Source organism: Punctularia strigosozonata, assembly GCF_000264995.1.
Source record: "Punctularia strigosozonata HHB-11173 SS5 unplaced genomic scaffold PUNSTscaffold_6, whole genome shotgun sequence".
Lineage (NCBI taxonomy): Eukaryota > Fungi > Basidiomycota > Agaricomycetes > Corticiales > Punctulariaceae > Punctularia > Punctularia strigosozonata.
In genome coordinates, this window is record NW_006767438.1 from 1940153 (window position 1) to 1957446 (window position 17294).

General features: G+C 51.5%; 5 protein-coding genes across 5 annotated transcripts; 3 read left to right on the forward strand and 2 right to left on the reverse strand.

Moving 5' to 3' along the window:
• Positions 1-958: 958 nt before the first annotated feature.
• On the forward strand, positions 959-3013 carry PUNSTDRAFT_44687 (uncharacterized protein; the record flags this gene model as incomplete). Its single annotated transcript, XM_007383952.1, has 11 exons — positions 959-1191; positions 1212-1289; positions 1380-1483; positions 1803-1825; positions 1877-1979; positions 2037-2202; positions 2264-2366; positions 2437-2514; positions 2569-2611; positions 2703-2905; positions 2954-3013. 11 exons carry the CDS (start codon positions 959-961, stop codon positions 3011-3013), a joined length of 1194 nt encoding a protein of 397 aa, XP_007384014.1.
• Positions 3014-3440: 427 nt separating this feature from the next.
• On the reverse strand, positions 3441-4327 carry PUNSTDRAFT_134471 (uncharacterized protein; the record flags this gene model as incomplete). Its single annotated transcript, XM_007383953.1, has 4 exons — positions 3441-3589; positions 3664-4014; positions 4091-4205; positions 4265-4327. The coding sequence occupies 4 exons, from the start codon at positions 4325-4327 to the stop codon at positions 3441-3443; spliced, it is 678 nt and encodes a 225-aa protein (XP_007384015.1).
• Positions 4328-6274: 1947 nt separating this feature from the next.
• On the forward strand, positions 6275-8178 carry PUNSTDRAFT_44689 (uncharacterized protein; the record flags this gene model as incomplete). Its single annotated transcript, XM_007383954.1, has 8 exons — positions 6275-6396; positions 6700-6800; positions 6856-6901; positions 6955-7159; positions 7208-7310; positions 7365-7693; positions 7753-7872; positions 7924-8178. The coding sequence occupies 8 exons, from the start codon at positions 6275-6277 to the stop codon at positions 8176-8178; spliced, it is 1281 nt and encodes a 426-aa protein (XP_007384016.1).
• Positions 8179-9030: 852 nt separating this feature from the next.
• On the reverse strand, positions 9031-11207 carry PUNSTDRAFT_126290 (uncharacterized protein; the record flags this gene model as incomplete). The annotated part of the gene is made up of 4 exons (XM_007383955.1): positions 9031-10264; positions 10316-10467; positions 10518-10654; positions 10713-11207. 4 exons carry the CDS (start codon positions 11205-11207, stop codon positions 9105-9107), a joined length of 1944 nt encoding a protein of 647 aa, XP_007384017.1. The 3' UTR covers positions 9031-9104.
• Positions 11208-12520: 1313 nt separating this feature from the next.
• On the forward strand, positions 12521-17174 carry PUNSTDRAFT_18779 (choline transport protein; the record flags this gene model as incomplete). The annotated part of the gene is made up of 11 exons (XM_007383956.1): positions 12521-12618; positions 12667-12712; positions 12761-12854; positions 12906-13290; positions 13347-13498; positions 13559-13746; positions 13804-13915; positions 13973-14066; positions 14127-14182; positions 14236-14347; positions 17066-17174. Coding segments are annotated over 11 exons (1446 nt in total), but the record flags the coding sequence as incomplete, so codon positions are not given.
• Between the last annotated feature and the right edge of the window lie 120 nt (positions 17175-17294).

Here is a 17294-nt window from a genome sequence, read left to right on the forward strand (position 1 = left end):
TTCTGATCGTATGATCAGCGTCGAGTTGTATTATGGGTGATGGATGAGTTGCAGGGCGGCGGCTTCGAACTACCATAGATCAGATGAAATGAAGTAAACATAAAGATCATCGCGATGAGATGAACGCACCAGATGAGGCGGGAAACTGGCGTTGCTCTATACCAGCGAGGACCAACCGTACGGGAGGGCCATTTCCTGTTCATCTTGGCGGCAGGGCAGCGTAGCATCGAATTTGGGACGTGCAGCGGGGCTCATTGTGCGAGAGTGGCGGACGAGCACGCTCTCCTTATGTAATGATTGACCTGTGGGTTTTCGGCTTCGAGTTTCCTGTCCGTTCGCTGCCTCCGAGTTCTCAAGCTTGCATGCGATACAATACGTACGCGTGGTCGCTTACAGCCATAGCATACGATATTCTGCTGTAGCCTCCCGAGTGCATGCTCTTCTATCAGCGAGAGCTAAGGGATTGAGTGCTGCCAAGTATATTCGAACAAATACCTAGTTATTATTGAATTTGAGGCAGAGCAGATATTGAGCATGGCACACCGGGTACTGAAAGTTAATTACTCCATTCTTGAAGAAACTCTCCAGTCATCCAGTCTCAATATCGGTCGGATGGTGGACAAGTGGAACCGACGGATCCGAGGTTAAACTTCAAAGTCGTGTGGTTCGCCGTCCCAAACTCACGGGCACTGCGGTTCCATATCTCATTTTCTCGTTATAGGCTCATCCTAAGCCATAGAGGTCCTATCTACCCAACTACCGTCATAGATAGCAGATAGCAGAAATAGAAATAGTGCTGCTCAATTATCTGCTGTGCATCATGCATCGACATTGATGAGCGCTCTGTTACCATTCCATATTTTTGCGTGGTGTCATGCGGTATCCAAGTTGATGGAGTGCGCGGTATAAAGTGGCCTCTCTGTTTACCTCTTGAGTCGCTTCCACCTGCTCGCCCACCATGGCGTCTGTGTCTGTTAATTCCACACAAATCCATGACATGTTCGTGACGGAATGGAAATACCTTGCTGCTCCTTTCATCATTGAGACGTTTTCCTTCGGTGAGCTGTCGACTCAAGCTTTGCAGATGGTAGCGCTTACATACGCTTCCGTGAGGCGTCGCCATTACCTCAACTCTAACTTGGGGGTATTGGCTCCTGTGATTGACAAGCATCTACTTGGCCAGCACATGGGGTGACTTATGTTGGTCATAGGTTGCTCCAGTCTCGTCTGGCTATCCCAAAGCTTCAACTGGTTCTTGTAATGGGAGGATGCGGCCTTATTACTCTCCAGTGGGCACTGCATGTCCGAGCTTTCTACGGCATATTATACACATTGCATGTCTTGCATCACTCATGATATCTAATCTGATGTGACCATAGGGCTCTTGGTATCATGAAAACAGCCCCCCTCCCTAGCATGTTAGCGATAAGCCTCAATATACCTGGAGTTTATCTCCCATTCATCACCGAGACCGCATTATTTGGTGAGCGAATAGATATCAACGTGTGAAAATTCAATCAGCTCATGGAGAATATAGGATGTTCAACAACGCTGTTTGCACTGCTATGTTGTCTAAATCTTCGGTAACTGAGTGTCTTTCATCACATGGCTCCGATACTCAAACAGAAATGGTTCTAGCATGCGGTTAAGTGCCCCTAATAAACGTGCTGTCATCGTCATTGTATGCGCGATGTACGCGGTCTGTGTATCTCACTGGTCCTTCAATCTATGGACATGCATTGCCTGGTTCATCTACTACACGGATTTTGATGGGGCCGTCCCGTCATCTAAATCTTATATAGGTCTCATCATCATCACAATCAATGTATGTGCATTCATTTCTCCTGCTGCTGTTTAGCATTGATTGTTCATATAGGTCGTTATAAGCGATTCTGTCGTGTTGTGGCGCATGTGGATTATTTGGAATAGAAAGCGGAATATATTCATTCTATCGGTAATCTTGCTCTTCCTGACAATAGGTGAGCTGTTATGTGTGCTCGATGTCGAAAATATCGCGAATTAACTCTGTAACTGAGGATCATCCATCGCAAACATCGCTCTCACTCGAGCCTCTGGAGACACTCGTCATGGGGAATTCATAGCCCTTCCTACATTCAGCTATAATACATGGGGCCTGGTGACTAGTGCTTCGTCAACTGCGTCCAACATGATAGCTACCTGCTTGATTGCATATAAGGGATGGTTTGTATCCTCCATACTTCTATCTTGGTATATGGCCTGTTATTAATGCGTAACTACGTAGGAGGCATCGGGCAACGATTACCGCGAGTCTCAGGAATGGTACTCGTCGCACTCAGGCTGAGAGAACAATGAGTATTCTGGTTGAATCGGGCGCCATTTACTGTGTATTTTGGGCAAGTCCTCATAACTCTAATAATCCTGATGGATTTTTTTTCTCATCTAACACACTCGAAGATTGTTTGGGTTGCCATCTCGGTCCTAGAGACTCCCCGCCTCATTGATCATGTTGGTACCGCGATGGCGCAAATCACGGTGAGTCCTACCAAATGCACGTCTTTCAGTCAGCTGACACCTCCTGCTTAACAGGCAATCTATCCTCTGCTGATCTTGATCCTCGTCGCCTTGGAACGTACGCACTGCGATCGCAGTTTCATTGTCAGCAAGCTAGGCGCTGTGGCCCAAGGACCAGCCGTTGACGACCATATCATGCATATCGCCAGAGATACGGAAGCGGAATGTAACGATTGGGAAACTACCGATTCCAACAGAACCAGCACATGCGAAGAACCAAAACACGACGCTTGAGGTAGGGCACACCAAGGCCGGACAATGGCAGCTCGGTGATACAGTTTTGACGCGACCCGATAAGACCTACATGTATATTTGCGGACAGGACATTGACACAGTAGCATATCTACTTCGTGTACGTGGGTTAAATCAGATACCGTTAGCATTTGTCTCCCTCATTCAGCTCCATGCAGTTCATTGGGTACGGCAACACAACTCGTCCTCAGAGCAGGATCAAGCTTGAGCGGCTCAGATCGCCCCTACTTTCCTATCCAGATTTGGCGATTAATAACGAATCTACCCGGAATGCGCGCTACCTTACGACGCCTCTACCATGGCGGCGCTGCGAGTGTCGATAACACATGCTGCATCTGGAACTCGCAGTCCAGCCAGGAAGCTACCACAATGACATCAGCCATCGGCAGTCGTGTCCCTCCCTCAACTCCTCCGTGCTCCACCTCGATTTTTGTATCCTGTCCTCGTCGTCAGTAGGAGCGTCAATCTGTCGTGAGAATGTACAGAATTTTGTTATGCCATGGCGGTTCTCCGCAACGTGTCAGGAAAAGGCTCCTCTGAGAACCATGTCACAGCATCAGTAGCGAGCGAACGATGCTTCTTTGTCAAATCGAGATTCAAGTAGGCGTGGACGGGGGTGAGCATCTATGCGGGTCTTAGATGCTGGACTGCGCAGCCCAGTAGCGGAGGTCGCAATGTTGCACTCCCTTTACTACGGCCGTAGACGATGGGGGTGGGGGGCTCTGAAGGCCAATGAGCCCCGTTATGGGAACATTACGAAGCAGGATAGCAGAACTGATGAGCCCTGTGAGAACGATCGAAAGCAACAGCACGACCCAGAACATACATCAGTAATAACAGAGTCTGCATCGGTCGTACCTTTGTTCTCAGTATTTGAGACATATCTGGGAATGGCGGGCGCACTCAGCATCCAGTATCGTGAAGCCCTCCGCGTGATAACTTGAACCGGTGCCCGGAAGCAGTGAAGCGTGATAATGACGGTGACCCAGAACATGTAGCTCTGCGGGCTTTCCGATGACGAATGTGCCGAGGCGCAAGTGCACCGCTTCGCCTTCAGCCGAGAGAAGAGGATGGAAATGCCGTGGGGACCGAGGGGAGCTGGGGTCGAGGCCGGGGAGTACGCCCAGAGTCCTCGCGCGACGGATGTTGATTCTGTATCCGGTGTAGCCTGCAGGGGCAAGTACATGCACCAGTAGTCGTCTTCCTTACCTGTGTGTCGGAGTATCATTAAAGGAGGCAGTCCGAGGAGTGAATGGTAGAGCGCACCCTCAATCAACATGCCCACCGGGCGGTCGCTCCCAGCTTTGCCACGGGTATCGGTGGTAGACCATGGAGAGGCCCTGGGACGCGGGGAACATCTCCTTCAATAGCAGCACCAGGAATATCGCAACATCGATTCCCTAGATCAAGGGTTTAGTCATCTCCTGCGACGCAGAGATAGGGTGCGAAGAGGGCGTACAAGCCTGCACTGATTCACTTCGAACAAGTACTTGCGCGGGTCGGTCGTTTTCTGCCAGGTCATGACAAAATGCTTCTGTCGCTCGCGGATCACGAGTAGGTCTCGCGGGAGAGGAGGTTGTGCAATGGACGGTTACGAATAGGGCGAGCGCAGTGCGGTGTAGGCGTGAGGATGGGTCGGTTGGCGTGTCCGGGAGCACAGCACGTCGATGTGAAGAGTAGTTTACGAGCTTGTAGAAGAGGCGAGGTGATGGACGTCGGGCTGGTAGGAGCCTGAGGGCAACTCTTTGTCTGACTTGACGAGCGCAGTGAGTACGAGGGTATGGCGTGGTGCGTCTTCGATGTTCTTGGATGCAAAGCAGCACAAACCTGCTCGATTCGACCGTCCTAGCGAGGCCGGCGCGGCAGGAGGTTGGTCGCGATGTTGCGGATAAGTGCAGCGCGCGCAAATACTGTGGCCCCCGCCAAGACTGATATCGCTTCTGGTTGGAGCATCAACCTCGATTCGTATTCCGGGTGATCGATGAGTTGCAGAGTGCAAGGCTCGGACTGCGATGGATCGATAGTTCGGATGAGAGGGAAGGAAATTATTAATACCATCGCGACGCGTCTCGTGCGTGCCGTTACCGATGGGTACGCTATAAGGTAGCGCATCCTGCCCAGGGCCGCGAGACAATACATACCGATGGACATTGAATGTTGGTTGCGAGCCTTCGAAATGAGCGCGGCGCCACGAAGGCTGCCACTTCGGTTGGGTCTAAAATTTTCTAATCTGAGAATCAGCGTCGAGTGGTCGTCTGGATATGGAATATTTGCAGCACGGCGGAGTCGAACTACTACATATCGTATAAGATGGAAGTGAACATGGATGGCAGTACAACGCATGAGCGCACCAGAACGATACATCGTGCCAACCTAACCAGACGTAAGGGCCGTCTTCCGATCCGTTCGGATTCCCAATAGCGTAGAATCGAGTCTTGGACGCGGCGTTGCACTCATTGGGCAGAGTTACGAGCCTTCCTTCCTTATGTAATCATCTACATTTCCCGCTCTGCAGTGGCAGCGACTGGCTTCTAGCTTTTTTGGTTGACAATGCGTTATTCGATCCATCTCTTCCATGCTTCACAGCTGCCAGCATGCTCACTTTCTCGCTGGTTATGTTTCACCGTAATGGTACACTGTCTCCGTCATAGTGGGCACAGGTCTTCCCAATCTTACGAGTACCTAGATGTGGGCTGACTTATTTTCATAGCGATGCATGCGAAGAGGGGACATGGTTTGCTCATATCGTGGCATACAGAGAGGCTCGCTGCATGTAATCATTCATACTTCGAGCTTCATATCCATGTTATGGAGGGGAAGAAGTCGAGAATTTACGCTTGTGGAGTAACTTCGAATGTATATTACCAATCGGCCCTGTGACTCGTCCCGTGCAACTGAAACTTGGCAGCATGCACTGTCGAAAAGGGATGCGGATTCGGTGCATTTGCCGTTATCCTGCGATTGAGTTTTGGAGCCGGTTACCAAAATCATCGATCTCCGTTCATATTACCTGTTGTATAATCTGGTTCCATGCATAGACTCCGATGGGCGGGGGAAAATAGGTATTGGATTGGCCATATGAGGTGCGACTTTGTGAATGAAGAATACAACATGGAGCATACTCATCGCCCTGAGATTATGAGCGACTAGAATGTAACAGTCTTATCCCAATTAAAATACGATGTGTCACCGATAGCTGCGGACAATCGCCCGCATTTGATACGATCATTCAGGATCCACAGCACATGTGACGAGGCAGTATGATGTGGAGCGCGTCGGTGGGCCTCTGCCGTCGTTCGAATCTCTCTGGATGCAATTGGGGATCTCGCTACGCTTATGCCGGGGAATGCTCGAAGTCGCTGCGGATCTAGGAGACCTTTATAGAGGCAGGGTCCAACTCGATGTCAGGCCATCAAACTTTTTCTCCATCCAAATTGCAACGAGTGTGTCGTCAAGGCGGACATAAATCATGTCTTCCGATTACATTGGCGTCAGCCCAGCACCAGAAATAGTGTTTGCTGATGACTGGAACATCCTAACGGCCCCCTTGGCTGTCGAGACATTCGCTTTTGGTACGGGGCCTCCAAGATCGTATCCTTTATCACCAAGCTCATACCTAAACCAGGTGCTGCCGGTGTTGCAATCGTTTTGTGGACTTATTGGCTGGTGTAATCGAAGCATTCTCATGCACTGTACGGCTGAATGACATCAAGTGGATCACAGATTTATACAGCCTCGTAACGAAGTGCTCAAATCTCGGATTCTCCTTGTTTTTGGATTGTATGGATATCTGATTATCCACTGGGCCATGTCTCTCAGTGCTTACATCCGCGTTGTGTCAAGATTGCAAGTCTTTACATGTTTTTTCTCAAGAATCTCCTAATGTTTTTGTAGCGATCCGAGCCTGTCAAATAAACTTGCGCTCAGCCCCGTAGACTATGAAGCTCTCATTTACCTGATTACTCTTCCGTTCATTACCGAGACTGTCCTCTTGGGTGAGCATATAGCAGGAATATTGTTGCACATTACTGACAGTCATTTTAAATCCAGGGAGTGCAACCATGCTTTTTATCACACTGTCCTATTTTCTACTCAAGTAAGTAGGTGTGCAATTAACGGATATGTCACCTCATTAATACGCCGCAATAGGCGGGCAAAAATGCAACAATTTACCCACTCCAGTAACTTGGTGATCAGGATGGTTGTATGTGTAATGTATATAGCCAGCATTCTTCACTGGTACATCAACCTCCGCATGAGCCGTGTATGGATAGGTTCATTCAAGAGGCATTGGATTGTGACATTTTCAACAACGTGGTATGACGTCGCGGAGCTCTCCCTTGTTACCATCAACGTATGTGCCATCAGAATAAACGTTCGTATACTCACAATCATATATCAGATTACCCTCAGTGATTCCATCGTACTCTGGCGCATGTGGATCATTTGGGAGAAAAGGCGCTGGTCTATGATACTGTCGGTCGTGCTGATATCGCTGACAATGGGTAAGCTGACCAACATCGAAGTACGGTGTATATTTAATGACCACCACATCTTAGCGTTCTCTATTGCCAATGTCATCAGTAACACGCGAACCTCTCCCCTCCCTACCCTCGCTGTGCAGGTATTGCCAACATTCAGTTACAACATCTGGGGACTTGTGACCAGCTGCTCCTCCATGGCGAGTAATCTCATTGCTACTGGGCTTATAGCATACAAGGGATGGTCGGTTTGTCCATTAAGATTCTCGTCCATTGCGACTAAGGTTGCTCTCAGGAAGCATCGCAGGATGATCAAGCAAAGCCTGATAGAGGGTTCCACTCGTACTATTGCCGAGAGAGCCCTGAGTATTCTCATAGAGTCGGGTGCTTTCTACTGCTGCTTCTGGGTCAGTTAACAAGTTGCGAAGTGTGGATGTGTATGAATATGCTGACTCTATGCCGGCAGATTGTGTGGGTCACGGTCTCCATGTACAACGCTTTTTGTCCGCCGCACACGGGGTTCACCAACGTAACCTCCATGGAGCAGCTTGAGAGCAATATGGACACCGCTATGGCGCAGATTATGGTGATTGTCGTTCATTGCTACCCGGATACGGAGATTGATTGTGCTCAATAGGCAATCTATCCGATGCTGATATTAATCCTCGTTGCCCTAGAACGAACCAGTTGCAATCGCAATTTCAGCTCAGGCTCATCGATAGGAGTCGGAAGGGCTCAGATCACTCCTAACCAGGTCCTACATATTACCATTGGTGATACACCCGCTTCCGAGGGCAAGCACTGCGAAGGAGCCGGCGCAAGGGAGTGCGGACACACGGATACACTCTCAATCACAAGTACGGTCGGAGTGGACGACGAGGATCAACGTTAAAGCATGCTTCAGTGACACGCTAACCAGCTGGTTCAGTCAGATAACCTCTTTCGAAATGGTATGAGCTGCGTGTTATATACTGGACTATAACAATACGCTTCCCTGGTCACAACATGTGTAATATTATTGATAGCCATGAATAATGACGTATCATGTACAGTTGTGGTCTACGATTACGGGTCAGCGATGTCCACATGAGCAGCAGTGTGCAACCTCTCTGCAAAATTAGCTCTCCGTCGTGTAGTAGACAAACACCCGTTATTGTGGACTCATTAGGGGGCCTCAAAGTTGGCGATTACGGGCTGATTATGCGTCCGATTATGCGTCGATTCTGTGTCGATTCTGTGTCGATTCTCGTGTCGCTACACCGACATAATCCGACTCTCAACTTTGAACCCCCCGCTACATCCCCGGATTCTGTCTGGATTATGAACATGAATCTCCTCCTGCCGACTCGCCGGCATGTCCTTCTGAGCTTGAATACCGAGTTCGGCCGCACGGCCGAGCTGCGTTTGTGCCCAAGTCGAAGAATGAGCACCTCACCTAAGTCCCGAGGATATTCAGATACCTCTGGGTATACTGACGTTGACATTCCTGTCGGGTGAAGGAAAAATTGTATATTGTCTGGCTGAAACAATGACAGCAGTACTGAGTTACTATATGACCAGGTGCCTTTAGTGGCGACGAGGCGGATTCGACCATAATCCGCGACCATAATCGACTTTCGAATCCACTCCGTAATCTGTCCCATAATCGCCAACTTTGAGGCCCCCTATTGCTGTCTGACGTAACCCATCCCGCCCGCCCGCCTGAATACTCGTCTGTGATTCTGATTCGCCAATATCATGAACCGTAGATTCTCAAGGGTACTAATCCCATTCAACACTGTACATATGCAGTGATATGAATTCTCGTCACAGTAAAGCTCACTGAGGAATCAGCATTTCGATAGATTTCGGAACATCCGGCCTCTTCTCCCACTCAGTCATCCACCCCTTGCTCGCGCCCTTCTCATTGCCAATGTTCGGCTTCCCAAATACCGCCGTGACGTACCACACGTCGCCCTCGGTCGGCTCCACTGTGTCCAGTAAAGTCGGTAAGACAGCTCTCGCCCACATCAGACTCGAGTTAGCGTCGGTCCGGATGACTTTTCCTTCCCTCTGCTTTCTGTTCCCCAGCTCGACGATCGCAGACGCACCCGCCCGCGAGTGTGCCCGCGCCTCGGGACCCTCTTGCCAGAATCCAAAACCACCTTCGACCGACTTGTCCACGGGATCGAGGTGTCGTCCGTCCGGGCGTTGGCCATAGATCGCCCAAGCGCCTTCGGCCGTCCATACCTTCCGCCCCGCACGAACGCGATGTACACGCACGTGCCACAGCGGCGCGGCGGGCGTCGGCGGTATGAGCCACGTCTCGACCTCCACGTCCGACCAGGGATACCACATCGACCTCAACCAGCCGCCGTCGTTCTCAAACCTGAACTCCTCCGTCTTCCGCCTCGCGCGCCATGTCTCGCCGTCGTCGTCGGAGAGAAGCAACGCGCTATCTCCAGCATGTTCCTCAAGCGTGCCGTCACCAACAGGGACGCTGTACGCGAACGCGGTGCTGTATGCAAATTTGCCGTACTTGGCCGCGCTCTGCTTGACTGGATAGCTGCATCGCTGCCCGCTCGAGAGCACGTACGTGTGCCCGCCGAGGTTGGTCGCGATATGGAGCGGCTTGTAGAGCGGTTTAACCGTCTCCCTCAACGCCGAGGGGAACGGCTCCTCCGCAGATGACCAGAACGGGTGGCTCTCGGGCAGCGCGAGCGAGACGAAGCTCTTGCAGCACCAGTAAGGCGACCCGGGCGAGTTATAGTTCTCGGTCAGGTTGAGGTTCGGGTAGGCGTAGCCGAGAGTAAGGGTGCCATCCGGATTGTAAGCACCAGGTTGCGCGGCCCAGTAACGGAGGTTTCGGAGTTGAATCCCTTTGACGACGCCCCAGGTGAGGGGTGCGGGGAGTTCCACATCGGCGAAGGCGAGTGCGCCCCAGAATGATGACATCGCGAAGCGGTATACGAGCGAGCGGCCGAAGGCGACTGCACGACCTGAAGACGGAATCAACGCCTGGAAGAAAAGCGAGATCAAAACAGGCGTACCTTCTTCGTCGAAGTAATGGACGAAATCAAGGGCGAACTGACGCGCGCGTTGGCGGAATGCTTCGCATCGCTCGGGATCCTCGTTTTGGGCTAGCTTCGAATAGACGAGTTGCGCGAACTGGATCGCGAACGAGGACGAATAATAATCCAATCTGACAAGTATGGTCAGCGACGCAAATTGCGATATGGACGCGTCGCGTACTGTACAACGCCCTCTGGGCCATCCCGAGACCAACCGTCACCCACGTAAAAAGTATCGAGGTGGTCCATATCCTTCTTCGCTCGAGAGAGATCGCCATACTTCGAGCCATTCTTCGCGAGACCGAGATTGGCGAACACCTACGAGTCGATTATGATCAGCCTCACGCGCAGTGTCGATTGACAACTAGAACCGCACCCTGAACCACAGCCAGTTCGTATTCGGCATTTCTTTCGTGTTCATCACGTTCAACCACCGCCCTACGTTCTCCTTCGCCTCCTCGCTCAGCGGATCCCACATCTCCCTTCCCGCAACCGCCAGCGCGAACCCAATCGGCGAGCACTCGACCATCCTTTGATCGCGGTCGCGCATCTCTCCCCAATATTCCTCCCCATTCGGATCCGTCCCGCTCGCCAGTCCCCTCGCCCAGCGTTCCACGCCTGCATACGTCCCTCCACCTGCGATCAACGACGCGAGGCCCCAGAGAGGTCGAGCGAACCCTTCGAGCTGTGCGGCGGTCTCGTCGAAATGCGTTCCTGTATGGCCGAGGTGGATGCGTGAGCCTCCTGGCGATGTGTGTGACGCGAGGGGGTCGAGGAAGGCGGTCAGGAAGGCCGCGACATCGGAACGAGTTCGTAGCGGGTTCGCTGCGTATGGCGTGGTATGCTTGAAGGTCTCGACGAAGGAGGACATGGGTGGGTGGGTGCCGATCCGCGTTCGATGCGAGGTTTATCTATGTTCTCTACCCGTCTTGTTCACGAGGCTAGGCGTGCCCGGGCCGTCCAAACGCGATCTTTGTCCAGGAGGCGGGAGGCCGGCGAATCAGCACCATTCAGTCGCAAGCCCATGATATATGTGGTTACGGGAGAACGTCGGCAGGGCGTCATTGAGCATGGCGCAAAGGGGGGAGCGGATGCACCGGCCCGTTGAGCCGCAGACGACCACGTGCGTAGCTGTAGCCTTGCTAAGTTAGCTCGCGCAGATGCTGTTGTTGATTTCTGCTTCAGCATGCTACGTCCCGCTTCTCATTAACAAAGCTGCGAGGTCCATGCCATCCATGGTCATGGTATCAAAGATGAAGGGGATGTTTCATGGCAGATGGGTCGTTGTTGGCAGGGTACGAGTCCTGTGCGCGATTATATATAAATGAGCAGGTTACTTTGGGGACTATGTGATAGCGAAGGAATTGATACGCACTTCGACCAGATAAGGGACGTATCCGATGCCCAATCAGCCTTCATGAACGAAGCCGTACAGAAAACCTGGCGAGTTGACGCGGGAGTATGGGGCACTTGCACGAACGCGACGGGTGTGCTTGAACCAGCGCCGTAAAAGTTGAAGATAGCGGAGGACGCGTAGGATCGCTCGTACGCTCTCTTTTCACGTCCACGATATCTGTGATCTGGTCAGCAGGGCGAACCTAAAACAGTCTTTCACTCACCATCGTGTTGAGCCATCGTGCATCACAGAGACTGAAACCAAGTTGCTGCGCCGGTGCACATGCACACGACCGTTATCTAAACGAGCGAGCGGATCCCAGCGTCGTGGCATGGAGGAACGAGAGAAGGTGGCGTGGGACGACTCTTTCGAAAAACGAGGTGTCGCGCGCGGCTCGAAGTTCGTTCCATTGAAATGGACTTCATCGCGGCCTTTCTGCAGATGACCTTACCGAATCTACCAGGCTTATCGTGCTACTGTTATATTGCCCTGTCCCAAACTCAATCATGGCATAACACGGTTCAATCAATCTATCTTCGACGTCGTAGTTCTTCAATAGGATACATGAATTCTCTTGGGGGTTGAGGAGCGTTCATTGCGCGCTATCCGGAGGTGCCAAACTCTTAACAAAGCTATCGTTTGTATTCGTCACGGTATGCCCCGACGCTCCATTTCGTACCACCGGTGTTGATTGTGACCTGCCTGTCCTCCAGGACATCATGAGCGTGAAGAAAGAGCAAGATGTAGAGATTTTCGTAGAAGATTCCTCGCCCAGCAGTCTCGGCCGCGTCAACGCGAGTGGGCACTCAGATGAACTCACAAGGCACTACTACATCAAGAGCATCACGGGGACTGCCATCACCATTGACGCTGCATGGATTGCGATGTGAGCGCCATGTCAGCCATCATCTTCGGTTTTCTGACTTCGTGCTAGGGGAAGCTCGCTCGCTGTGGCTTCCGCTAATGGAGGACCTCCTGGAGTACGTCTACGAATGATACGCGGACATGTATACTAACGTTGCGCACAGATTCTCTATGAACTGCTTGTGTCGGCCTTCTATTATGCATTCATTAACGCGTCTCTCGCTGAGCTTGCGAGCTCGATCCCTTCTTCAGGCGGTGGTGAGCATCCAATTATCGTCGTACGGTGCGACTGATCTGAGTATGAGGTAGTTTATCATTACGCGTCGGTCACTGCAGGGCCCAGATATGGCCGTCCAGTTGGCTTCTTTGCGGGGATCGTCAACCTATTCGCTTGGTTATTCGGCGTCGCATCCTCAGTCATCATTAACTCCACCGTGGTCCTCGAGATATACGCGCTCTATCATCCTGAGTTCACGATCAAAGCCTGGCACATCTTCGTCACCTTCCTCATCCTGAACACAGCAACGTGCCTCGTCGTCATATATTGCAATCGTATCTTCCCGGCATTCCAGTCTTTCGGCGGGGTCGTCATGTTACTCACAGGCGTCATAACGATAATTGTCGTGACCACGATGGCCTCGGAGCATGCCAGCAACGCCTTTGTTTGGACTCAATGGTCCAACGTGACCGGATGGTAAGCCACGAGATATGTGTAGCATGCCAGGAAACTCGCTCATCTCTCACTTGTAGGCCGGATGGCATTGCTTTCATTGCTGGGATGCTCAACGGGGCTTTCACAATCGGAACGCCCGACTCTATCACTCACATGGCGGAGGAAATGCCAACGCCTCGCAAGGATCTCCCCAAAGCTATCGCCTTGCAGCTCATATTTGGGACAATCAGTCAGTGATAATAGTAAACACACCGAGTTTCACCCTTGAAGCTGAACTGGATGTTCCTAGCTGCGTTCATATTCGCTGTCGCGATCATGTACGGCGTGACGAATTTTGACGCCATCCTCGACGTCGGGGATCAGTTTCCGCTCACACAATTCTATGCCCAAGCTACCGGAAGCCGCGCTGCAACCACTGGATTGCTGACGCTTGCGATCATCCCAGGCGTTTTCGCCATGCCTGCTACGTATGTATCGGTAAGCGAGCCCCGGTTGGTGTTTGCCACTCATCCCCGTAACGGACTGTGGCTTTAGGTGGGGAGGACGCTGTGGACGCTGGCCAGAGATAACGTTTTGCCGTTCTCCCCATGGCTTGCGAAGAGCTCCACTAAGCTCAGCTGTCCGGTCCACGCTACCCTCGTGACTTGTGCGTCGCAGTTGGCGGTCCCTGAGTTTCACAATCTAACTTCACTTTCACGATCAGATGTGTTGACGACAGCTCTCGGCGCTATCAGACTGGGTAGTCCAACTGCGTTCGGCGACATCGTCGCGAGCTATGTGATATTGACGACAATGAGGTAAGAAGGCTAGCGCTTCTCGGTGTTACCGAAACTGGCTGAGCGTGCTTTCACTGGCAGTTATCTCCTTGCCATCCTCCCACATCTTCTTACTGGAAGGCGGAATGTACCCATCGGTTTGCACCCTGATTGGTAAGGACGATATGCCGCTGACGTGTCGCTCTTACAGGACCGTTTTGGATGGGTAGATGGGGATACGCGGTGAACACGCTAGCAGTCATCTCCATAATCGTCACGAACATATTCTACTGTTTCCCTTTCTTCCTCCCGGTCACTACAGCGTACGTCGCGATTAATCTGGAAGAGGATATAGATGTATCCCTGACGCACATCTATAGAACGATGAACTACAACGCCGTGATACTCGTTGGACTCCTTGCGCTGACGTGCGCGTGGTGGCTCGTTCACGGCACGCGCCACTATTCCGGCCCACGAATTCCCCACCGGGACGAAGCTGGTCGTCGTCTGAAAGCTTCTGATGTTATCTGAGATGCGCCCAACGATCACGATGCAAGAAGAATCGGATCGGAGTTTCCTAAATTCACGAGCGCAGCATTGTATCCCGGGTGTTCAATGTAATCAAAAGGCTCGTGGCGTGCTTCACCGCCGGTTGATACGGAGAAGAAGGATCTGTGCACTCGATGAAGAACAAATTGGACAGGTCCGAGTACCGATTGGTCGATGTGCCCTCAACCCAGGTATGTATATCCAGAGGACTGGGGAAAGTCACGATGAATCTCCTTGACGTTCTGTGGGGAATTACCACGTAAAAAGAGCTTATCGCGCGTCGTGGCCGTTATCTGGGATACTTTGAGCGCTGGTATCTCTGGATGCGTGGTACCCTCACGCGAAGAGAAGACGAGAGATGTTATAGGGAAGCTCCTTCGGAACGACGGGGCGGCCTTGGTGTGCGCTGCCACTCTCCCAATTATACACAATACTGACAGGCGTGGCCGACGATGACCCTCGGTCCGTATACTCCCTCGACGTTATCGCACCCTTGTCTTATCAACCTCCTCTGCAGTTTAGCTAGGATGAGCGTCGATGAGAAAAGAGACGAAGAATTGGTTCTGGATAGCCCTGTACTCGACGAACGCCAGCGGATTAACGCAAGCGGCCACTCTGACAAGCTCACCAGGCACTATTACCTCAAGAGCATAACTGGGACAGCTATCACCATCGATGGATCATGGATATCTCTGTTCGTAAATCATTCGGACGCGTCCCTGTATGCACTACTCACAGTTGCACGATGATCAGGGGCAGTTCGCTTGCTGTCGCGTCAGCTAACGGAGGACCACCTGGGGTGAGTGTTCGAACATGTACGTGATTGGTATTGTGACATGTGTTCACAGATCCTCTACGAGCTTCTCGTCGCATGTATATATTATGCCTTCATCAACGCATCGCTTGCGGAGCTCGCGAGCTCCATACCATCATCTGGTGGTGGTAAGCTCCCTATTTCATTTTAACCCGACGTTATCATATATAACTTCATTAAACAGTCTATCATTATGCCACTGTCACTCCTGGGCCACGTCTCGGGCGCGTCATCGGGTTCTTTGCGGGTATCACCAATCTCTTTGCCTGGCTTTTTGGCGCCGCATCCTCTGTCCTTATCAACTCCACCGTCTTGGTTGAAATATATTCCATCTACCATCCTAAATTTACGGTTCAATCATGGCACATCTTCGTGACATTTCTCGTCCTCAATACGTCTACCTTTTTATTCGTCGTATATTATAACCGTCTCTTGCCGGCTGCGCAGTCATTCAGCGGTGTCCTAATGATGACCGCTGGTATTATCACGGTCATTGTTGTCACTGCCATGACGTCGGAGCACGCCAGTAACTCCTTTGTTTGGACTCAGTGGTCCAACGTGACAGGTTGGTGAGCGCCAATCTTGACTCTCATGCGAATCTGCTCCGACCTACTACGTGATAACAGGCCGAGTGGTGTGGCATTTATCAGTGGAATGCTGAATGGAGCATTTACCATCGAGTCTCCCGATGCGGTCACCCATATGGCTGAGGAAATGCCGACTCCTCGCAAGGACTTACCTAAAGCAATCGCAGCACAACTCATCTCAGGGGGTATAGGTGGGCATACACGGACCGTGCATTGGTTCATTCCTGATATTGTTATTCAAGTGGCTTTCGTCTTCGCCGTCTCCATCATGTATGGCGTCACAGATTTCGACGCAATTCTGAATGCGCAGGGACAATTCCCCCTCACGCAGTTCTATCTCCAATCAACTGGAAGTAGCGCAGCAACCACCGGTCTGCTATTGATTCTATGGTTGCCGTCCATATTTGCCATGCCCGCTTGCTATGTCTCCGTGAGCAATTACTCATATCCTCTCCGCGCGCTCACCACAGCCCCTATCCCCACGAAAGGTTGGACGGATGCTGTGGACACTGGCCAGGGATAACGTAACACCTGGATCTGTGTGGTTGGCGGAGAGCTCCGTCAAGCGGAGCTGCCCTGTTCGGTCGACTTTCATGATCTGTATGCACCGCTGTTCAGGCGATATCTATACTGTACTTGACGCCGGCTAATGCGTCTACAGGGGCACTGACAACAATCTTGGGAGCTATTCGTCTCGGAAGCCCCACAGCGTTCGGTGACATTGTCGCGAGCTTCGTGATACTGACTACAACCAGGCAAGATATCTCGTTATGTTAGGAACTGCATCCTGAATCTGATTTCTACTCCTTGACAGTTACTTGATGGCAATCCTACCTCATCTTCTGACTGGACGACGAAACGTGCCGATAGGTCCTCTAAGCCGTTGTCACAGAATATGGGTGCCGCTAACATAATTACGACTAGGGCCTTTCTGGATGGGTAACTGGGGATACGTGGTGAACGCTTTAGCAGTCATCTCCATTATTGTCACCAACACGTTCTACTGTTTCCCTTTCTTCTTACCGGTAACCACGGGGTACGCGAAAATCGTTGCGAGTTCAAAAGACATCCAAACTGATGCGTTAGTATAGGTCCATGAACTATAATTCTGTAATCCTGGTAGGACTTCTTGCGCTGACCTGCGCCTGGTGGCTTATACACGGTACACGTCATTACGCCGGCCCTCGCATTCCACATCTCGAGGAAGCAGGCCACCGCCTGGATGCTTCCGAGGTTATCTAAATAGCGAAAATCGCCTTCGCTGTCCGGCAGGGTTTGCTGGCGTAAACGATTTACGTACTTGTGGTACATAGTCCATAA